The sequence below is a fragment of the Leuciscus leuciscus genome (assembly GCF_965113295.1).
Source record: "Leuciscus leuciscus genome assembly, chromosome: 17".
Classification (NCBI taxonomy): domain Eukaryota; kingdom Metazoa; phylum Chordata; class Actinopteri; order Cypriniformes; family Leuciscidae; genus Leuciscus; species Leuciscus leuciscus.
This window is the reverse complement of record NC_138741.1, coordinates 29,925,334-29,950,388: the sequence shown is the minus strand read 5'-3', so window position 1 is coordinate 29,950,388 and position 25,055 is coordinate 29,925,334. Positions and strand designations below refer to the sequence as shown.

The 25,055-nt window shown below is 37.3% G+C and overlaps 1 protein-coding gene across 1 annotated transcript in view; it reads left to right on the top strand.

Moving 5' to 3' along the window:
• The window catches only part of LOC309479364 (kelch-like protein 29), a 199,002-nt gene that overhangs the window by 28,215 nt on the left and 145,732 nt on the right, over positions 1 to 25,055 (top strand). The window contains exon 3 of the mRNA XM_082143455.1: positions 21,873 to 22,211. Coding sequence (XP_081999581.1) covers positions 21,930 to 22,211 — 282 coding nt within the window. The 5' untranslated portion in view covers positions 21,873 to 21,929. The remainder of the gene's footprint in view (positions 1 to 21,872; positions 22,212 to 25,055) is intronic.

Below are 25,055 nucleotides of genomic sequence, written 5' to 3'. Positions count from 1 at the left end.
ATAACCGATCGTTTCGCTAGATAAGACCCTATTCCTCAGCTGGGATCATGCAGAGCCCTTTGAAGCACTTTAAATCCCTTTGAAACTGCATTGATTTGGACTTCAACAATTTGGTTACCGCTGAAGTCCATTTTGTGGAGAAAAATCCTGAAATGTTTTTCTCAAAAAATGTAATTTCTTTTCCACTGAAGAAAGAAAGACATGAACATCTTGGATGGCATTGGGGTGAGTAAATTATCAGTAAATTTTCATTTTGAGGTGAACTAATCCTTTAATAATCTTCCTGATCAGTTTCATCATCTCAGCATCCCAGATAGCTTAGAAGAATTCAATATTGCGACAGAAACTTTTAATTCTCTCTTTTCCAGCGCTTTAGTCACAGTTGCTCCGTTGTGCTTAAAGCAGATTAAAGAAAATAGCACAACGCCATGATGAAACGAGCACACTCGGGCCCTTAAAAGAGCAGCCAGAAAAATGGAGCGCAACTGGAAGAAAACAAAACTTGAGGTATTTCGCATTTCATGGAAAGAGAGCTCAATTGCATACAGATAGGCTTTAAAAGCTGCTAGATCTGCTTATTTTTCAACCCTATTAGAAGAAAAGCAAAACCCTAGGTATTTATTTGAAACAGTGGCTAAACAAATGAAAAATAAAGCTTCAAGCCCAGAAGTTTCCAAGCAGCACAGCAGTAATGACTTTATGAACTTTTTCACTTTTAAGATTGATAATATCAGGGAGAAAATTATAACTATGCAACCGTCTACTACAGTATCGCATCAGGCAGTGCATTGTAGTCTCCCTAAGGAAAAATTCGATTCATTCATTACTATTGGAGAGGAAGAATTTTATAAACTCGTTAAATCATCTAAATCGACAACATGTATGTTAGACCCTATACCGACTAAACTACTGAAAGAGATGCTTCCAGAGGTCATAGATCCTGTTCTTAATATCATTCATTCATCTTTGTCATTATATGTCAGAATTAGTCAATTACAGGCCAATCTCGAATCTACCTTTTCTGTCAAAGATACTAGAAAAGGCAGTATCTTCACAACTATGTTCCTTTTTAGAAAGAAATTATATCTGCGAGGATTTTTAATCAGGATTTAGACAGTATCATAGTACTGAGACAGTTCTTATTAGAGTCACAAATGATTTGCTCTTATCATCTGATCGTGGTTGTATCTCCCTATTAGCGTTACTTGATCTTAGTACTGCATTTGACACTATCGACCACAACATTCTTTTAAATAGACTCATAAATTATGTTGGCATTAGTGGAATTGCATTAGCATGGTTTAAATCATACTTATCTGACCTTTATCAGTTTGTAGCAGTAAATTAAGAGATGTCTTGTCGATCACAAGTTCAGTGTGGAGTACCACAAGGCTCAGTACTTGGACCGTTGCTGTTCACTCTGTACATGCTACCCTTAGGAGATATCATTAGGAAGCATGGCATTAGTTATGCTGTTATATACACACTGTTATGCTGATGATACACAGCTCTGTATTTTTTTGACAGCCTGACAAAACTTACCAATTCACAAAATTAACGGAATGCATAGCTGATATATATATATATATATATATATATATATATATATATATATATATATATATATATATATATATATATATATAAAAAAAAACCTGGATGACTAGCAACTTCCTGCTACTTAATTCTGAAAAAAAAAAAAAAAAAAAAAAAAAAAAACGTCCTCACATAATAACCTAGAATACTGTCTAACACTTGATGGCTGCACTGTCAAGTCTTCGTCGTAGGTTAGGAACCTGGGTGTGTTCTTTGATACCAATCTTTCATTTGAAATTCACATGTCTAGCATCTGTAAAACCGCATCTTCCATTTTAAAAATATATCTAAATTACGTCATATGCTCTCAATGAAAAATGCAGAACAATTAGTTCATGCGCTCATGACATCAAGGATAGATTATTGTAATGCTATTATGGGTGGTTGCACTGCATGCTTAATAAACAAATTACAGCTGGTCCAAAATGCAGCAGCTAGAGTTCTTACCAGAACCAGGAAGTATGACCATATTTGCCCGGTTCTGTCAACACTGCATTGGTTCCCTATTAAACATTGTATACATTTTAAAATATTGCTGATCACTTACATAGCACTAAATGGTTTATCTCCCCAGTACTTGAGCAAGCTTTTAACGCATTATAGTCCTTCACGTCTATTGCGATCTCAAAATTCCGTCCAGTTGACAATACCTAGAATTTCAAGGTATCAATATCAACACTGACTGCTGGCGGTAGATCCTTTTCCTATTTAGCACCAAAACTTTGGAACAATATTCCTAACATTGTCCGGGAAGTAGACACTTTCTGTCAGTTCAAATCTAGGCTTAAAACACATCTCTTTGGCCTAGCATACACATAACACATTATAGACTTCTATAATTCAATGTTAGGCTGCATAGATTAGGTCAGCCGGAACCGGGAACACTCCCCATAAATCCTGATGTACTTGTTACATCATAAGAAGGATGGCGTCTACGCTAATATTAGTCACTCTGTTTATCCAAGGTTTACCACAGTCCACCGGATCCAGGCCGTATCCAGATCTGATGAAGGATCTGCACCTGGACATGATGACAACGCAGTCCTGAAGTGTCAACCAGTCCCTCCTCTGTTTACTGAAGTCAGCCGGATTCCGGCCGTATCCAGATCAGATGATAGACCTGCACCTGGACCCATCCATGACGCATCCCTGAAGTGCCAGCCTCATCAGCCCTGTGAAGGCCACATCGACACGACAGCCATTGGCACTGATCCTCAACAAACTCGTCTCCATACCGGCGTGATGACTCCGACCTCCAACCAGATGGAACTGGATAAATATTCTGAATGTTCTGATCCAATCTGACATCTCTAACCTGTAATGCTGCCTGGATCATAATCATACACTGTTTGTTCGTTGGCCAGAGGAGAACTGTCCCCCGACTGAGCCTGGGTTCTCCCATGTTTTTTTTTCTCCATTCTGTCACCTGATGTAGTTTTGGTTCTTTGCCACTGTTGTCTTGGCTTTTGGCTTGCTTAGTTGGGGACATTTAATATTCAACAAATATTATGTATCTGCCTTACTTAAGGTGGACGATGACGCACTTTTCTTCTAGAAACAAACTTTGTTGTATTATTTTCATGTTATCACTGTGAAGCTGCTTTGATACAATCTGTATTTAGATGGGACTAACATCTCTGTGTTTAATACAGAGGTGGGAGTGTGTGTTTTCTAGACGTGGGCATTACAGAAGGTCATGTGCTGTGTTTGCGTGGATCACAGATGACATGTCTTTTAATTTATTATTTGGCGATATAATTACATTTATTATAATAATAATTATAATATAATTTATTATAAAGACACTATTTAAGTCAACTTTACGAGTTTAGAGCAGTGGCTGTTTATAATAAACTTGAATAAATGAACAGAAAAATCGAGACAAGACTTTACTGACACTGATTATAAAATGGGCAGTCTTTCGCAGTTTCCGCAATTTGGCTCTATTTATTAAATTGATAATGTTTTTTTGTTGTTGGATACCATCCATATTCAAACGAAATTAAAGCATGCGGACGATTAGCTCACAAGCGGTAGCTCAAGTTGGTCCAAAAACACATGAGGAGAAGCGTCAGGATATTTCAACATCAGCAATCTCAGACATTCACATTCGGATGGGATTAGATTTCTAGGAGGACCATTGATTTCACTGAAAAACAGTAGGTAATTTGCACTGGAATTTTTACTGAGGTTGTGTGAGAAAAACACTGACATGGCAGATTCGGACGGGATTAAAATCACAAAGTACGTCTGTGAAACATGAATTTCTCTAACGCCCCCCTGGAAAACTAGTCCAGCACGAATAGGACTATAAAAACGCAGAATTTCAAATCTTACAAATCCGGGGGAAAAAAGAGAATACATTTGATTACTGCCCTGAAGAATTTGCATAACAGATTATCAAGCATCTGTGACTGTTGTATATGAGTTTCTCAGTTGTCAAAGTGACGAAACTGTATCTCCACATCATAAAAACACTGTGGTTGAGAAAAACTTAAATCTGCTGATCATGCTGGGAAACCAAATAGCTTACAGGACGTGTAGGATTTTTACTTTTCTGCTACGGATAAACCAGAACTCCTGCACAACTCAGTCTTTGATACTCGAAGAAGAAACATACTAAGAACCAAAAGTATGTGAACTTTGTAAACTTCTTTAAAAAATTCATGCAATTTTAGTATTTATTTTGTCATCTGGAATACATGTAAATATCTGCTATGCAGAAGAATCTTAAGATGATTTAGCTAGCTTGTTTTAGAAGCATTTTATGCTGGTCAGACTGGGAGACCAGCCCAAACCAGCTAAGACCAGCAAACCTGTTTTCATAAAAATATTAAACATCACAACTGTTTTCAACATTGATAAAACAAATAAATGTTTCTTGAGCAGCAAATTAGAATATTAGAATGATTTCTGAAGGATCATGTGACTGAAGACTGGAGTAATGATGCTGAAAATGCAGCTTTGCCGTCACAGGAATAAATTACATTTTAAAATATATTAAAATCGAAAACCGTTATTTTAAATTGTAATAATATTTCACAATATTTTTAATCAAATAAATGCAGCCTTGGTGAGCATTAGAGTTTGTTTTTTGTTTTTTTTAAACGTAAAAAAAAAATCGTACTGATTCCAGTAGTGTACATCTCTGTTAGCTCTAAGACTAATCACAACATCGTAAACTTTAATTCAGTTTATTTATTTGCACTGAATCAAAGCTTTCGGTTTGTGATTCATCTCACAGCTGGCTGCTGTTTATATATTTTTTTTATTATGTGTATTTAGAAATTGCATGGTAAAATAGTGGCCGTTCACTGTTGCACTAAATATTGCTTGAACAGCGGATCTCAAAGCATGAGTTACTGTGTCTGTGTGTTTCAGTGGTCAGTGGGCTGATCAGGACGCCACACTCCTACACAACTGCAGCGCTGCACAATCTCACTGCTGACTACAATGTTGATTAAAGCTGACATTGTAATAATACTGCTTTACCGGGCAGCCAGCGGTGCAGGTGCTGCTGACGGTAGCCTGCCGGCCAGGAAGCCAAATCATGCTTTTTTGCCTTCCTTCCCTGCTGCTGTCCTGCATCATTTTCTTACTCACTCCTAAAGACTAAAAGAGACAGAGAATATATTAGACCTGGGTGGGGTAGCTATATACAGACTGTATGGAACCAGTAGGGTTTCTGCTATAATGTTTATACAGCAGAAAAACATTTGCTATCAGTGACCTGAAGTCAGTCTTTTCAGTGAGAGTTGGCCATTTTTGGTGAAGCGATAAAGTTCTGAAATACTTCACTGATTTGAATAACTAATTTCAATGTGAAATTAGTTCATTTCATCTATAAAGCTGCTCTGCAGAAAACAGTGATGTCATCATCCACCTAAGTTGAGTGTCAGTGCGGTCAAATCGGTAATAATGCTGAATCTTTAGTGTCCCCAATAATTGCACTGATAATTGTTTATCTTATTCATAATATGAAGCACAGAATCTTCTGGAATACAGGTCAATTTTTATTTTTTAATAATCTGAAACACGCTGCAACTTTTATTCCAAAGCAACTTATATAATGCAATTAAAGTCAAGCACGCAAAATATGCACAAAGCGCACACATTTGGATTGGTGCTGAATAAGAGAGACACGAGTATAATAAGAATAAGAGTTTTGCTTTGTAAATAAATTAGTTTAGGCTTGGTGTTTATGGTAAATGTCCACTGTAAAAAAAAAGTGGTTTAAACTTACCAGGTTGCCTTAAAGGGGTGGTTTACTGCTTTTTTTCTTTGCATGATTGTGTTTATGGGGTGCAATATAACATGTCTTCTGGGTTTTTTTTTTTTTTAAGTCTTATTTTTCATAAATTTCACCTTTATTGTAAGCCGCTTTCTCCTCTGTCATTTGAACGACCGGTTGACTTCCTGATTCTATGAAACCACTCCCTCAGAAACGGGCAATGGGCTCAGATTGGTTAGTTGGGCCGGTGTGTTGTAATTGGCTAAACTGCGTAGTGCATGTTGTCCGGAAACTTCACGCCCATTACCTTTATGGGCGAAAGTTGCATGTGCTCCGGTCAAATGTAAATAATGGTGTCAATACTGCCGTATCAGTTTGAGCCAGAATCAGACCCAGAAAGCGGCAATGAAGAGAGTCAAGCAACCTCCCCAAACACGGCTCTTACAAAACATTTCTGAATGGTAAATTTTTTATTATTATTATTCTATTCTAATCTACTATTATTATATAAGAATTTCGATACGCTGTTACTTGAAAATGCTACTGCTGCTTGTTAGCTTTTGAGATACGGTTTTCTCCTGATTAAACATTTAATATAACTGAATAAATGACTGAGTAATACCGTTTTTTAAAGTTATTGTTTTAACTTCAGTAGCTGAAGTTGGCTGTTGCGATTACATATAATTTTTTGAACTTTATACACGTTTGTCTTATACACACAAAATAGCATCGAACTAACTGGCTATAAACAAACAGCGTTGGCATTGGTTTACGTTCCTGATCAAATCGATCGTCATAAAATATACATGGAAAATACATTTACAAAATTAGTAGATAATTACAAATTCAGGTTCAAAATGTTTGTACGCGTTTGTACGTGTAAGTGGCTACTAAAGCCAGCGCTGGCATTTGTTTACGTCCTTGATAAAACTAAAACATTACCTCTGAAATTATACATGCAAACAATATTAAGTCTTACTTACAGGTTGTGGCCCAACAACTGCTGCCTCTGGTTTTAAAGTTGGAACTGCTTCATGTTTTAGTAACAGTTTCTTGTTGAATCCGGCATTGAATTCGTGGAGATTCTGGAAGCTGTCTTCCGTAAAATGCGCAGCACAGAGAGCTATTACGATTGAAATTTTCAGGAACATAATCAAACATAAATTTTAGCCATTGTTGACGAACTACAGCGTCCGTATGAAGCCCGAACACAGAAGACCTGGCAGCTGGGTGAAAATAACACACTTTCGACGGCATGGCTACAGCTCTCCACTATAACTCTTCCTCTTCGACAAAGCTGCAGAAATATGGCCATGCCCCCTTTTCTGCATGGGTTAGTTACGTATAAAACCCGGGAAGTATCTCGTTGTAGTCCCATTCGAGTCGTTTTTGTAGGCATTAAACTTCCTGATTTTTAAAAGACGATATCTCTGCTTACGTTGAACTTTCAGCGCAGCAACTTTGCAGATACTGTTCATGCACCAACAGCAACATTACACACCATTTAAAATGAAAAAAGTGAAATCACAATCAACCACCCCTTTAAATTTTGAGTTCATTTAAATGAAAAATTCGATTAATACAAAGAAAGATTTTGTCTTGCTTTCTTTGCATTAACTCAAATTTCAATCAACTAAAAATGTAAGGCACCTGGGTAACTTATTTTTTTAAGATAAACCAACAAATATATATATTTTTTATAGTGAATTTTCTGAATAACATTAAATTTTAAAGGATTTGTTGTGGAATAGTGTAGGATATATCATGTTTATACTGTTTGTAAACGTTTCCTTTTATGTACAAGTATTTAACATTTCTAAATGTATGATAAAAGGCGACCGATGCAACTTATCTGTTTTTTTTTGTGTGTGTTTTTTTTCCAGTGCATCTTTTTTTTTTGTGTGTGGAAAATATTGTATTAAACAAAGACTTTCTGCAGCAGGGTGTTCATTTTTAGAGCTAGAAAACTGATATGCGGTTAGTGTGACTTTAGATTTTGGTGTGTACCCCTAGGGTAAATGTGTCACCTCTCGGTTGTCAAGCGTTGTTGCATGTTTTACTTAACATAATGCATATGTTGCATTAATATTTTAATTTGTGCTCCTTGTGGTTTATAATGACTCCTACTTTCCTTTGGTAGACGCTGTACTGCGAGTTAGTTTGTTATTTGTCAAATTTAGACTTGTTTGATAAGGGCTCCTGTGGGGTGTCCATTCCAGGAGATTGTGGAGTGTGACGGTTATTCTTATTTGCACAAAGCCGTTTCCCAAGACTCCATCAGAGGGAATGAGACACTAACTTAACATTAAGTTTGACTAATTATAATGTCCTTTTTTTTTGGTTTACTTGGGTGTGTGGCTCTGTTCAATTTTTATTTTGAGAAAAGTATTCTGTGTCAAATTTGTTCTATTATGCAAATGCATTTTGTTTTCTATATCCAACAAACAAAAGTGAATAATTTATCAAACGATATATCAATATAAAATGAGCTTGAATGGATGCACACAAATAAACATATTTGCATTCCTTCAAGTATATGATTCATATTTGCGTTCCTGATTTCCCACGTAGCCTTATGCCAAAGAGTCTTCTACCGATTTGTTTTTTGTAGATGAGAACGTGGCTCTGAAATATTTAGTGCATTCATATGAAGCTAATCCATAATGCAGGTTTCTCCCGTCTATATCTTCTGCTCTGAAAGTGTTTGTTATTACCAGCACTGAAATGCATTATTCAGCATCCAAATCACAAATTATTAGCCACATGTACATCTTTTTTGAATGGTAAACATCCAATTTACTTGCAGCCGGTTTCTTTGCTTGAAGGAAACGGTGGAAAGAATTACAGTAGGGAATCTGCACATCTTAGAAAACACACTAATTTCACCCTTGGCTTTACACGCACTAGTCCAGTGCGGTAGATTGGTGGCTCTGTTGATTAAAAATGGAATTAAATTTGATAAAATGTCTAGAGGATGCACAGCATGGAGATGAATATAAATGTAAATCAAGGTTTAGAGGTGTTTATGCAAATATGAGTCACCACACGTTTAGAAGTGTGAAAACCAGTGCTTAAAGGAACAGTTCACCTAAAAATACACATTCTGTGTCACTGACTCACTGAATGTCATTCCAAACCCGCATGCTGTTATTTTATATTTTTTTTAAATAATCTGTACGTAACTCAAGCAGTTCATAGTGACTATATCTGTTAAGCTCTTACAGTGTTTCTTCAGGTTATATGAAGGTAAATTTAAGACTTTTTACGAAAATTTAAGGAACGAATTGAAGGGAACACAATACGTTGATATGTTCTCTATATGTGAATGTAGGGAGAAACAATGAGTAACAATGAGTTAGTAACACTTCAGAGTTTGAAAACACAAGTTTAAACAGATAAAACTTGAATCCCTCTGCAGAGAGAGAGAGAGAGAGAGAGAGAGAGAGAGAGATTCTGCTGCGCTGATTGTTAACTCAGCACACATGCGTCATTTGGATTAAAACTAAATTGTATATGCCAGTAGAACATGAACAGTTATGTGATTGATGTATAACAAGTGTCTCCCTATATTATTACAGGATAGCTCTTTTTCTCTTTTTTTTTTTTTTTTTTTATCCTCAAAAAGTCTAAACACTCTCAATAATCAAGCCGTTTGGATTTTCTGAGCAATATGATGTCATATTGTTCATTCTCTGCCCACAACCGCTGACAGACTGCCCTGTATTAGCATATATCCACCCTCAGCCATTTGTATACTGTCTACCAAGGCAGGTTGCCAAAGCAGCACAGGTGTGAGTAGTTGCTCATTATCATTTAAAGAGACATGCACCAAAACGTTGTTTTACTCAACCATTGAGGAATTTTAACCAAAGTATGTTACAAACTTTACATGAAGTCTCTAAAGAATCATACCATCTTGTGGAAAATGGGCATCCGATGACCCCTTTAATCAAACTGCAAAAGACAAAGTAATCAATCACTGTTTATTGACTAAATAACTTTTGTAGCTTTATAAAGATTGACCTATATTTAAGTTACACAGTGATGAATATGCAGTATTATTTCACATTTGATTACTTGTTTCAAATTATGTACCAAATGGGAGCAAATTCACATGTCAAGATCTTCAGTGTAAGTAAATTTGGCTGTTTCTCACACAAATGTATCTCAAACTTAATATTTATGTTGCGTTTGTGTCTGTTTTAATGTTTGCAAGTCCAGTTATATTCAATGTAATTGCATAGAAAAAAGCTTTCAGTTAGTTTCAATGCAAGAAAGCCATACAGGTTTTTGAGTGAATCCAGATGAGTAAATAGTGTCAAACTATATATTTTTTTTAATGCACTGTCCCTTTAATTTACACCACTGAAACGGAAAATGCAACTTCTCAGTATGCCATTATATCCTCCTCCAGTGCGACCATGAAAATAAAAGCAAAACAAAACAAAACTCAACAGATGGACATAATTGATGTGGCACAGGCAGAATTCTCACTCCGAGATGCTCAGAGGGAATGTTTGGGACGATGTGAGATCCGATGTGAGATCCGAGGTCAACCGAAGTGCAGCAGGAATGTCTCTGGTGTCTTCTGGGACTCTTCTGCTAGTAGTTCCTGTTTGCGGTCATGTGGCAGTCACACATTACTAGTGAAGCATAGCTAAAGACAGGAGAGCAATGCCGCCCACCGCAGATAAAGCGGTGTGGCGCTGTCTCTTACATTCCTCTGATGGAGCTCTATACAGCGTGAAGCGTGTTTTAGCAAAGAGGCTTAACCCTTATGAATACATTTTCTGCTTGTTTCCCTATTACTGGGGGCATCATAAGCCCGTCACACACCCCTGATCGCATTTCAGCACAGCTGAACTTCAAACCATGTGTTCTGCCTGGCTTTGTTTTTCTGTAGGTTTTGTGCTTTGGTACTATTTTTGTGTGCCTTTGGGTGTCAAATGTGACAGAAAAGAAGACAAGTAAATTATTTGTTTTTGCATTGCGAGATTTCCTGGATCATTTTGGTTCTGCAGCGCCTGTTGAACTCTGTAATGTTTATAAATATGCTTTTGTTGGAAATATTAAGGAAAATATTATATGGTGAAGCAGGGTTATTATTGTTAACTTAAGCTAAACCATTAAGACATTTTTGTTACATGAAATAAAGTAACATTAAGGTTACATTTCTCATGTTTGTTTAGTTTAACTTGTAAATACTAAAATAACTCAAACTAAAACTGAAATATAAATGTTTATATAAACCTAACACAAATGCACAACAAAATCACTTAAACTAAAATTAAAGTGGAAAATATATTAAACTAATTCAAAATATTAATAATAAAAAATATATAATAGTATAACAGTGATGCTAAAAAAGATTTGCAATAAAAAGTGTAACAGCCTGATACTGTACATTTCTATATGCTAATGAGCTCTGTTATAATTGGCTAAGCTCTGTGTACTGGTATAGTTCATTGTCAGGTCAAGTTGCTGACTTTATACTTGTTGTAAATGTGGGTAGTCATATGTTAATGAGCTTTGTGATGTCTCATGATGATTTCTGAATGAGCCATTTTGCAGTTTCCATTCATTATCTTGGTCCCTTTCCGCCCCCATCAAATAAAATGTAGTCGAATTGTATTCCCTATATATTCATTTTGATAATTATTCTGTATTCATTATAATTAAGCCTATTATTATATTTACACTACCATTCAAATGTTTGTTACACTACCATAATTTTTTTTTTTTTCTAAACTGATACTTTCATTCAGAAAATATCCATTACATTGATTTAACAATAAGTGTAGTAAATTGATTTACAGAACTTTTAAGCATAGTATTTTTTTTGTGATTTTCAGTGCTGTAGCCTTTGGCGATATTGAGGTGTCTTTAAAATTCTGTCTGACATACCTTTATCATTAGCATTAGTTTTCAAAGGGGCAAAAAAGCCATGCAAATAGAAATTATATTTATGAGTGCTTATCAATTATATTTATAAATGCTTTAAAAATGTGGCATTGAAAGTTTAATTACATAGATTATCACAAACTGCTACCAATCAGCAAACAAGATTTGTTTGTTCCCAATGGAAAACAAGAAGGAAAAAAAGCATATCTACACCGAACGCATACAGCACAGCTCATCACATCAAATAATCAGTGATTCTGTCTACACAGTCACCGACAGAAAACGGATGCCCTGTTCTATTTCTGAGTGCTACCGACAACAGAACAAATGGTTTGGAACTGTCGCATTGATGTGTCCAAGGATGCTCCAATGTTAGAATGTTGCTGACCATATTATTTAGCAAGTTACGAGTTTCATCTTCTAAAAAAATTTGGCTTATACTGTACACGTCTTAAACAAATGCCCCCCAAGAACACCTCAACGTCCTCTTTCTAAAATATTGCTTCCAGCGCCCTCTGATCGCCCCCGTTGAGAAACACTTTAGGGTTTAGTGTAGCTGATATGTTATTTTCAAACACGATAGCGCATTTTTCTTACAGTGCCACTCACCTGACATTTCATTTTCTAACAGCTGCGATGCATACAACAACCAATGTAACTTTGCCAGAATCACGTTTATTTGTTTTGTATAAAACTGAATGCGCTTTTAGTGCCACTCACTGAATGATTCACTTTGAATGTGCAAGAAGCAACGTAATATTATTTAGCAAAAAATTTCTCCACATGCACATTTTTCCACATTTTCCACATTTCCCTGGGTTGATCATGTTGTTTCTTAATGTTGTACTTGAAGGTTTAAAGTTTCTCTGATTTCTATCTGAGGCCTGACATCCCATCTCATTTCTTTACTTTAATATTGTAATTATTGCATACATTTTTTTTATGAGGTTTTTAACAGATAATTAAACTGCCACTCTCCTTTATTTGTGATCTTTTATGCACATTTTCCCTCCATAAAATGAGATTTATGGGGAAACATGTTCAAGCTCTATGATACGATTGAAAGTGGCGTTTGGCCTTGTAAATCATACTGCTGTAATGCTGGAATTGATTTGACATTTTCTCCCAGTATTTGCTAGTCCTCTGGGTGGTTTATCGCTGTCTCAAATGAAAAAGAGTCCAGCTTCAAGTGTCTGTAATTGTGTTTTTACCACCACACAACCGTTACATTTTGCTGTTGCGAGTGATTCTCATCCCAAGTCATTGTTCAGTTCAGAGATAGAAACCGAGGGTCCAAGTGCATCTGAAATTTGCGGTTGTTGGTGTGCAGGAGCTCATGTTGGCATATTGCTCTCACTGCATTGTTCACACATGACAGGATTTTGTCTCAAGTGGCAGAGTGAATGAATTGATCTGTGAGGTGCATACAGGAGAGATTGAATCTAGATCATAAATGGAAAGTTTATCAGAGCGTGGTTTTATAAGGACAAGAATCAGAAATAAAAGGTGAAATGCAGATTTTTTTCACATAGACATGGAAATCACTATCCAAACTTAAATGATTGTAATTCAAGAATGCTTTGGAATATAGACCTATGACTGGTCTTCTTTTAAAGAAGACATTTGGCAGATTATCATAGAAGGTTATTTCAGACCTTTTTTTCTCATAAAATTTAATTGGTGTTATCTTTTGAACTCTTGGCATGAAACAAACAGGTTTCTACTAATCTTTCATGATTTTTTTTTATGTTCATCGCTATTTCATAATAAAGACCCAATGAGTATGAAATATTCTTGTTGCAAACTGATAAATTACTGCTCCTCTGTAATTTATAAAAAAATTAATAAAATAAATATGAAACCAAAATATGAAAACTACAGACTGTAAGCTTATACATGATATATAGTTTGTCAATATTACTTTAGGTTTTTACTAAGATGTTATTGTTTTAAATGTATAATGGTAAACATCCTACCTGTGGGACGGTGACAGTTAAACTATGGCTGAGTCCCAATTCGCCTACTTATACTACGACCTAAAAGTATGTACTGTTTTTGTGATGAAAAAGTACATACTTTTGAGTGTGTAGCAAAAGAGTATGCACGTTCTGGGACATACTTCGATGACGACATGCAACGTAAACGAGAACGTGGTTGCCTAGTTACGCACACCGCGACTGTTAACAAAACATTTAACATTTCATTCATTCTTATATATTCAATATAATTGTATTTACTATTCCCATCTTTTTTTCCACAATACATTTGCAATGTGTTTTACCAAATTGAGGAGTGAAGCAGGGCGTCGTCGTAGATCAACCAAACGCAGATCGTTTGTGAGGCGGCTGGTTCTGACGTTCATGTGCAAATGTCTGTAACGAAAGCTACTTATTTTCTGAGTTAAAATATTTAAAGTTTATAGTGTAACTATTGTTTAACGTATTTTATACTTAATCTTATACTTATGTATAATACTTAAAAATACCCCGATGAAAATGAACCATGCTTTTACTATAGTAAAAGTGTAGTAACCATGTTTCTTTGGTATTACTTGGTATTAGCCACAGTATTACTACAAATAAGTCAGACAGAAACATCAAAAGAAATACATAAAAAAGACACTTGCATGACACTGTACTAGAGCCTTTTTATTTATTGTTTTGTAGCCTGCAATGAGGCGCTCAGTATCTTCATCGGACCCTACAAGATAAACACGGTACTTTTTTGGCACAACATAAACCCATTAATATTACGAGACGACAAAATATAACTTTAATTAGGGTTAAACATTGGAATTCTTACACTTAAAAACTGAGGGCGCATCTCCGTTGCTGCATCCGACTGGCATGTCTACATCACCATCATCACCGCAAAGCTCCTCCCTCCCACACGCAATGGGTTGTGGGCAATATTAGCCGTTAGAGTGTGCATTGATCTGCACTTCGAATTCTAACCGGAAATAGTAGACCATCCGGGTATCTTTGGAATACTAATTTCAACATACTACGATTTGGGACGTACTAATTCTAGTTTCGCATACTATTTAGGACGGATAGTATGCGAATTGGGACTCAGCATATGAAACACATAGTTGTGGCTCTAAAGTCTGATTGGATGAGACCAATCTCATCATTATGTGATCATCCTCTTTTGCTCATTAATAATTATTATACAATGCTTAGCTAAGAATAGAAACTTTTTCATTTTATGATTTGGGAATGCCAAAATATAATAAAAGGCTTGCAGTTTTCTTTCTCTCTTTTCTTGATGGATTTTAAATGAATAGCTCATGAGGCATCTTGAGGTTAGACTGAAGCAGAGAACAGAATGATCAGGATGGTGTATTTAATGGTATGCTTTGTGTTTTGCTAACATAGTGTGAAGACACAGAACATGCTGCAGCTTCTGAATATATTTTAATCCTCTTCCTCTTCATTATATCAAAGCCATTTGTGCATCAGTGTTTTATTTTTTTTAGCCCACATTGATACTATAATTTGCATATCTCACATTATTAGAGCTTGGGTACAACATACAGATGAGATGACTCCTACATTTTTTTTATTTTCCTGCTTGTTTTTAACCACATGTCAGAGATAAGATCAACCATATCAGTTTTATTGCAGCCGTTTGAACTGTTGGATCCATCCTGCAGCTTTAGTTTAAAGCGACTGTGGAAAAAGACATGCCTTGTGGAATTCCCAGGGATTTGATTCCGTGTCACATAGTTTTTCCTTGTTTTCCATCTTTGTTGGCCTTTATTTTCCAGTGCAGTGCATGAGTGAAATTTTCATGACATTGAATCTCTGACGCCAGGTTCACACATCTTTCGTTTACAGTGTGTATGCAGTACATATTGCAGTGTGTATATGCAGTGTATAAACCATGTGTATTATTATTTCAAGATTTAGATATTAAGTTGCTAAAGCAAGTGGCAAAACGTCTCGGGTTACAACTGTAACCCTTGTTCCCTGAGAAGGGAAAGAGACGCTGCATCGTATGACGACACTTTGGGAACTTAAGCGCCCTCAGCGCGAAGCGTCTGAAGCACATGTAACACTGGACCAGTGTTTGCTAACCCTGTTCCTGGAGTCACACCAACAAAACACGTTTTCCAACTCTTCCTAATCAATCACACCTGAATCAACTCATCAGCTCGTTAATAAAGTCTCCAAGACCAGAAATATATGGGTTAGATAAGAGAGACATCCAAAATGTGTAGTGTTTGTGTGCCTCCAGGGGCAGGTTTGGGAAACACTGCACTAGACCAATCTTGATTGGCGCTGCATCATGACGAAGGCCAGACAAGCAGTTTATTGAGGGTTGATTTGTAAAGAAGGACTCAGGGTTTGTACGGGTGCTTGAAATCCTTGAAAATGCTTGCATTTTGATGTTGTGTTTTCAAGGTTTGAAAAGTGCTTACATTTTGGATAAAATGTTTGAAAATGCTTGAAATTGTAACTGTATTTCTTTTACAACAAATACCTATCTGACTGACTAGTTTGTTTATTAAATGGAGAAATAAAATGTATCCCTTCATACAGAGCGATTTGCGCTACGCTGACCAGAGCAAAAGTAGGCGGAGTTTTCATTTTGATATCCGTGCTTGTTTGGATGCCCTGTTTTTTATTGTCTGCGCGGGTAATCGTCACAGAGCGCAGCGGCAAAAGTTTAACTATTTTTAACTTTGACCGGGGCGTGTGCGCAAGCTTGCCAAATGCTGCGCTCCGCTTTGGTCGATGCAGCAACAAAACGTCCTCGCGCAGCGCAAGCCATTGAAATAAATGGGTGTCACAGTACAGTGCATTCCGCGTCCTGTCTGAAAGGGCCATTAGTGACTGAGAGTACTTGGTCTGATAATGGTATATTAGTATTGCATGTCCGTTATGGCACGTTCATTTGTGGAATATGCAGTGAACATAGCTAAAGTTACAGCACAGTAACTGCAACTTTAACTACCCGCAAATTAAAACCTACAAATGTTAGTAATGTTGGGCATTGGTGGTGGTTGAGGAGATTCCCCCTTCCATGTAAAGCGCTTTGAGTACCCAGAAAAACGCTATATAAATGTAACAAATTATTATTATTATTATTATTATAACAACAATCGTTGATTGCTAAACAGAAATCGTGTCAGATGGAGTGTCATACAAGTAGCCTACTTGTAAGGTTGAGGATGGCCTTATGCAATATTTACACTGCTCTATTCCAGTAGATAGATGTATATGTCTTGGCAATGAAATACATTTTCTTTTTTATTAATATAGGCTATTTACCAGGCAGGTGCCTGTGCACTGTCAGAGTATTCTGGGTTAAAATGGAATTACAGGTTGTTGTTGCACTGTTTCAGATTTTGTTCAAACCTTGTCTATATCAAGAATGTGTCCCAAAACCAAGGCCTGTAAATATTTCTGTTCAAATCGTCTTCATATTTTCAGCTCTTGAAATTACTTCAGTTTTACAGCCTGAAAATCACATTATCTGGGAAGCAATATTTGGACATTAATATAATGAAAAGTATTATTCATAGACATTACTACTTAGACAGTGATACATTTTGAAAAATAAAACTTGTGATTTGCTTAAATATCTGATCCTTCTGCTATTACGAAACACAATTTTGTCTGTTTATAGCATTATCTCTTTTAATGTGATAAAAACACTAAATAATAATGTTAACTACAGTATGTATTGGTATGTAATTTACGGTGGTGTAAGGTGCTGGAAAAAGCTTTAAAATGGACCTTGAAAGTGCTTGAAAAGTGCTTGAATTTGACCTTGGAAAAGGACTACCCTGAGGACTACACGCCTGCGCACATATATATTCAAACACGCATACCTGCGTTTTCGCGGGTTTACGTTTTTGAGGTTTGTGCAGAGATAACGGATAATCGTTTGCACCTTCTAACCTATTTCAGGGAGTGCATTCTCGAGACACCAGGCACTGTTTTGTGCGGATGGGCGACCAGAGCGCGTTAAGGATTTTCCCGTTAGAACGGTGTTGTGTTAGCGGCCCCTAAGTTAGTAACTAATTATATTCGTAATGGAAGTGAATGAATCAGTCAAAACTAACTTTAGCTGGACAATAACTTTATTCTAGAGCTGTTGTAAAGCCTAAACAATCTGTTACGGTAATTTCCGATTATCACTGTAAAGCTGATATCACTGTATCACTTTAAAACAATCCATATTGGTAAAAGCGTTATATAAATGAAGGTGACTTGACTTGACGTAGCACGTGATGTACCACGCACTGGCGGAATGCGGAAGTTATGAAATGATGCCGGCACACAAAGAGAGTAGCTTCTAAAAGATCGAAGCAAGTCGCTCTCAGGCATACAGAGGCGTGGCAAGGAGACGCAGCATCTTAACGCGTCGTATGAAAAAACTTTGGGGAACGGATACCCACTAGGCTACAACGACCAGAGCCTGACCTAGTGTGAACTGTCTAGGCACAGCTAGGAGGAGAGCACCTGTACCATCCGGTGTAGAAGGAAGGTGCAGACTATAAAACCTCATAAAGGTATGCGGGGTAGCCCAACCCGCAGCATCTCATACCTCCTGCAGGGAAACCCCGGAGAGAAGGGCCTTAGAAGACGCCATGCTTCTAGTGGAGTGAACCCTTATGTCCAGAGTTAAGGCATATTGCCAGAGAGTTAGCCTGAACGATTCAGTTGCTGATAGTTTGCTTAGAGGCCGGGGATCCTTACTTGGGCGCCCCAAAGCACACCAGTAGTTGGTCTGACTTGAGAAGTCCAATGAGAAGACTTCTCAACATAAAACTGTAACACCCGAACGGGCAAATTAAGTCTCTCCTGTTCCGCCGACACGTGTGGTGGAGGATGGAAGGCCTGGAGGGCCACATTAGAGGGCACTTTAGGCACGTAGCCCGGTCTAGGGTGAAGGACAGCTTTCATCCTCCCGGGAGCAAATTCTAAGCAGGAAGGAGGTCCCCCAATCTCTTGATGGACATAATAGCTAAAAGGAAAGCTACCTTGAGGAAGAGAAATTTCTCGGAAGCTGACTGCCAGAGACAATCCTTCGAGAACCACTGCCAGATCCCAAGCCACGTACACCTTAAGCGTGGATGGAGAAAGACCAGCAGAGAAGCGATCTTGGTGAAACTCAAGCACTGAAGCCACCGGGCAGTCAACTGGGTCCATCCCACGCTCTCTACACCAGACGGTGAAAACATTTAACTTTAAGCCATACAGTTTTCTCGTGGATGAACCTATAGAGTTGACTATGGTCTCGACCACTGCAGCTGACAAGTCAGTCTCTAGGTACTGAGCCCCCTCAGGGAGCTTAAACTCTCTTAAAACTCATCTTTGATCGCCAATTTTTTTGCCAATTTTTTTATTCATGCCTAAAAGCTTAAATGTAACTGTACACCCTTGCCTCATTTAGTATACGCGGTGAAAATATACTATGAATATGCAAATTAGCCCCGTCTCCACTCACTCACACCAGCGCAGAGATCCACTTGTTGACGATCACACGTTGAGGTTGAAGGTAGTTTGTGAAGTCAGAAACCCCAGCGAAATCATTCTAATATGCTGATTTACTGCTCAAGAAACATTTATGATTATTATCAATGTTAAAACAGTTGTGTACAATTTTTGTTCAGAATTATTTGATGAGTAGAAAGCTCAAAATAACCAAATTTATCTGAAATAAAAAGCTTTTGTAACATTATAAATGTCTATACTGTCACTGTACTGTCCTTGCTGAATGAAAGTATTAATTTATTTAATTTCTTTAAAAACAAATCTTGAACAGTAATGTATAATGTTACAAAGTTTTTTTTTTTTATTACAGATAAATTCTGTTCTTCTGAACTTCAAAATTCAACTTTGCCAACACAGGAATAAATTGCATTTTAAAATATAATTAAAATAGAAAACAGTTATTTTCAATTGTTACGAAATTTCACAATATTACTGTCTGGCGAGCAGGACGAGGGCCGTGAGAGAACGGCGCGAGGCCGGTGGCGTGATTGATAATGAGCGACACCTGCGTGACGCACTGGTCTCGTATCTCTCACGGAGGAGCGGAAACATAAAAGGAGGAGCGATGACAGTGAAGATCGAAAGGAGGACCAGGCCTGGACTGTTTTATTTTATGTTTTGTTTTATTATGTGTGGCGGCAGTCGTCCGTGAGGGGCTGCCGTCTTTACTTTCCTTTTGTGTTTATTTATTTATTAAAGTCTTTTAAATGTTCGCCGGTGCCCGCCTCCTCCTTCCCATAACAACTAACTACGTTACACACTGTTTTTGCTGTATTTTGGAGCAAATAAATTCAGCCTTGGTGAGCAGAAGACTTAGTACTTGTCTTAAAAAAAAAAAACTTTAAAAAAATCTAACTTGTTCTAAAACTTTTGAGCAGTTGTGTGTGTATATTTGTGTTTATGTATGTGTTGTAAAATGTATACATACTTTACATATATGTATTTATACAGTGTGTGTGTATTCAATGTATATTTAAATAATGTATGTTTTATTTTTTATTTTTATTTTTTTACTTACAGTGGATATAAGAAGTCTTCACACCCCTGTTAAATTAAACTAATTATATTGATATAAAATTAAATATGAAAACTTTTGTACCTTCAATGCAAAAATAACAATCTATACAATATCACTGAAAACCAAAGTGACATTTCAGAGAAAAAAAGATATATTCACAAAGTTGATACACGTTCACCAAACATGTTCATTTATCTCTGTTATCAGCATCAGTGTGATTCTTTTGTGCTGCTGTCACACGTCATGGCTGGACTGATCTGTAAAGCTCTTGCTATCTATAACTCTCTAGACATTCAGACAACATGTGACCTCTCGTCTTTTGTGCCGAATTCAAAGGCAGAATCATAAAGAATGAATCATGCAACAATGGAGATGCTGACCAGACCCTGAATTTTTATGCTATGTCGGCATTTGTTCATTGCTTTTAATGGTTCCAGCCAGCTGTAAATTTTGATGAAAGGCTGCCAAATTGAATGTGTTAACTTATAATACGATTAATTAAATATGTTGTAACACCTTCAGAATGAAGTAACAGATTTATCTAATTTAACATTAAAGCTGTGTGATTCTAAAGACGAGATGTAACAGCTCATTTATTTATAAATCAAATCAACTGGTTATTTGCAGTATTTGCATGGTGAAAATTATCACTGAAGCAAAAAGTATTAAACATCATTTACTAGTAAAACACACATACTGATGTTATTGTTCTTAAGCATATTAACTGCATAAGTGTAAATTTTTATGTATCCAATGTTTAAATACTTTCAGATTTCGACAGATTCAAAATATAAGATTAATTGCTATTTAATTACTATAAAAAAATCAGATGATTAATTACCATTGAGTATTTTAATTAGGGATGTCAATTGAATCATTTATGTTGATTGAAGTGTCTTTAAATGGCAATATATTTGTTTTATTTCTGTATAATTGATCATAAACTGATAATTTTCTAGCAATCCATTGTACAACCTACACTCATTGGAAATACTTGACTCTGGCTACATTTCTGAAAAAAATACAATTTACTGCACTTTTCAGGTGACATGTCCACAAGAGGCGCTATAAGCGATATAATTTATTTCTACATTGCAGATGCGTGAAATAAACATAAAAAAAAATAAATAAAAAAAAAGTAATTCTGTTGGTCATTTGCAAAATGACATTGCTTTGCTTTTCATGTTTCATGGCAGTTTCGAAGTGAAATAGCATTTTCGGTTTTCTCCGGAACAGTTAAACGTGACTGTGGCAACAGATTTATTCAGTTTATTTTTGTTGTTGCATTTAGCAGTGTTTTGGTTGACTTTGAAGGAGTGCTATTTTAGTATCCTTGAGATACTATTAGAGTTTGGTTAGAAGAGCTGGTTCAAACGTCATAATATAAGTTTACAAGTAATGCACTATGATAGTGTTTTTTGGTCATAACATAATATAATATTGAATCTACAGTATGTATTTATCTTGTATGTATAGGTATGTTTTTGTGTAATTTCCAATGAGCCTAGGTTTCCATTTTGCCGATCCTTCCCTATATAATTATCTTTATTGTTGATGTTTATTTGTAAAAGTAACGATAGTTTTTTGAGATATTAATTGGTTTCTTCTTCTCCATTAGGTTTTCTCCAGCTCCCCGTGAGCAGAAGTGTCTCTCGTTCTCCTGATCCGCTCTGTCATGATGTCACGGTACCATCAGCGTTTTGAGCGGGATTTCCGTGGCATGTGGGAGCGGAGGGAGCGTTGCATCACCAACAGCAGCTGTGGCGGCACCGTTAATGGCTGTGTCTCCACATCTGCCTCTTCCGTCCCCAACAGCGGCAACAACCGTCCCGGCCTCCTCCCCCTGCCCGTCATCCCCTCGCTGCTGCCCACCCCGGTCACCGGGACAACCAGCACGTCCAATAGCGAGCTGACCTGCAAGCGATTAGCTCCCACCTGCACGACCTCCACGACTAAGGTAGGACTGAACACACCTGTGGCCACTGTCTCATGCTGCGTTTACTCACCCTCGTGTCATTCCAAACTGGTATCATTCTTTTTTTGAAACACAATAGAGAAATGTTCAGGCTTCAATGGTAATTCACACTGCCAAGGACTTAAACTGCCCATGCAAGTGTCCATATGACTCATGCAGGTTTGGTTTTGTGGTTAAGTTTGAACTATACTTTTTATAGTTTTTTTTATTATAGTCTTTATCTTTCTGTTTTCTTTTTCATTTTTGGTGAAGTTTTAGTAATTGTGTTGTGTTTTTCCATTTTTTTTTAGATTTATATTTTTGTTTTAAAAAGGTCTATTTAGTTTTTATTTATTTTATTCAGTTTTAGTTTTAGTACATCAAGTTAAACTAAATAAAATAAAAATGAGAAATGTTGCCTTGGTAACTAGCTGAAATAAAATAAATATTTTTTTATTTTTTATTTTATTTCAAGTAATTTTTTATTTTTTTTTAAATGGTTTTACTTTTAGTTAAAGGGATACTTCACCTCTGGAAAGATGAATGTGTATTTAAAATAGATCATTTATGTAGAAGAAATGTGAAACTATTTTTGAATTTGGAGCTTTCTAGACTGAGAAAAGCCAGAAAATGTATTTTTGGCTTATGTGGATGAAAGACAACAACTCCCAGAATGCACTTGCTTCGCTGCCCTAGGAGGCCACTCCCAAGCCACGCCTACCGGTTAGAGAGCGCAGTTGAAAACAAGAAGGCTAGGCTACTAGTGAGACTCCGTGACGAGTTTGCCCGGTATTTCAAGATCGCCCAAAATGTCCGGGATTCGGCTTTTGCGTTCTACAGTCGCCATTCATTATGTTTTTATTGTGGTGAGCAGGACGAGGCTGAGGGGCGTGGGAGAACGGCGCGAGGCCGGTGGCGTGATTACTGAGACGCACCGATCTCGTATTTCTCACGGAGGAGCGGGAATTTTCTTAGCAATGTTAAAACGCATATCAACCGATCACTTGTTTAGCGTTCATGTAAACACTACATTCAGATTCACCAATCGGAATGAATTCAGTTAGATTGAAACAAAAGGTGTGCAGGTAAACAATGAATGGCGACTGCAGAAACCAAAAGACGAATCCCGGACATTTTGGACGATCTCGATGGCCGGACATGTCCGGGAAAAAGAGGATGGTAACCCCTACTACTCAGCTTTCTCCTACTACTCAGCTTTCTCCACAGAACAAGAGCCTGTTAGCTTAGCTTCCAAAGAAAGACGGCTGATACTATGTGTACATTCTGTGAGTGAGATCCCACCTACTATGGGCGGGCTGAAAACATGCGGGACAGCTCCTCCTACTGGCTGTAGTCTTTAGCCTCTGGCCAAAAAATCCTCCCATGACGCAAAATTACGATTTTTGCGTCATCGGAGGATTTTTTCCAGACAAAAAATACATAAATCTCTCATCTCAGGGGGATATGAGGGTAGAAAGCACGGTAATTCGAAAATACTACAGGTTTTCTACTAATACAAAGCTTAATGCTAAATCCTGAAGTATCCCTTTAACTGTAACAACCCTGCTTTTCGAAACCCATTTTGCTTCCAATCTGAAATATACTCACCTAAAGGATTATTAGGAACACCATACTAATACTGTGTTTGACCCCCTTTCGCCTTCAGAACTGCCTTAATTCTACGTGGCATTGATTCAACAAGGTGCTGAAAGCATTCTTTAGAAATGTTGGCCCATATTGATAAGATAGCATCTTGCAGTTGATGGAGATTCGTGGGATGCACATCCAGGGCACGAACCTCCCGTTCCACCACATCCCAAAGATGCTCTATTGGGTTGAGATCTGGTGACTGTGGGGGCCATTTTAGTACAGTGAACTCATTGTCATGTTCAAGAAACCAATTTGAAATGATTCGAGCTTTGTGACATGGTGCATTATCCTGCTGGAAGTAGCCATCAGAGGATGGGTACATGGTGGTCATAAAGGGATGGACATGGTCAGAAACAATGCTCAGGTAGGCCGTGGCATTTAAACGATGCCCAATTGGCACTAAGGGGCCTAAAGTGTGCCAAGAAAACATCCCCCACACCATTACACCACCACCACCAGCCTGCACAGTGGTAACAAGGCATGATGGATCCATGTTCTCATTCTGTTTACGCCAAATTCTGACTCTACCATCTGAATGTCTCAACAGAAATCGAGACTCATCAGACCAGGCAACATTTTTCCAGTCTTCAACTGTCCAATTTTGGTGAGCTCGTGCAAATTGTAGCCTCTTTTTCCTATTTGTAGTGGAGATGAGTGGTACCCGGTGGGGTCTTCTGCTGTTGTAGCCCATCCGCCTCAAGGTTGTGCGTGTTGTGGCTTCACAAATGCTTTACTGCATACCTCGGTTGTAACGAGTGGTTATTTCAGTCAAAGTTGCTCTTCTATCAGCTTGAATCAGTCGGCCCATTCTCCTCTGACCTCTAGCATCAACAAGGCATTTTCGCCCACAGGACTGCCGCGTACTGGATGTTTTTTCCTTTTCACACCATTCTTTGTAAACCCTAGAAATGGTTGTGCGTGAAAATCCCAGTAACTGAGCAGATTGTGAAATACTCTGACCGGCCCGTCTGGCACCAACAACCATGCCACGCTCAAAATTGCTTAAATCACCTTTCTTTCCCATTCTGAAATTCAGTTTGGAGTTCAGGAGATTGTCTTGACCAGGACCACACCCCTAAATGCTTTGAAGCAGCTGCCATGTGATTGGTTGATTAGATAATTGCATTAATGAGAAATTGAACAGGTGTTCCTAATAATCCTTTAGGTGAGTGTATGGCTGAGTCCCAATTCGCCTAC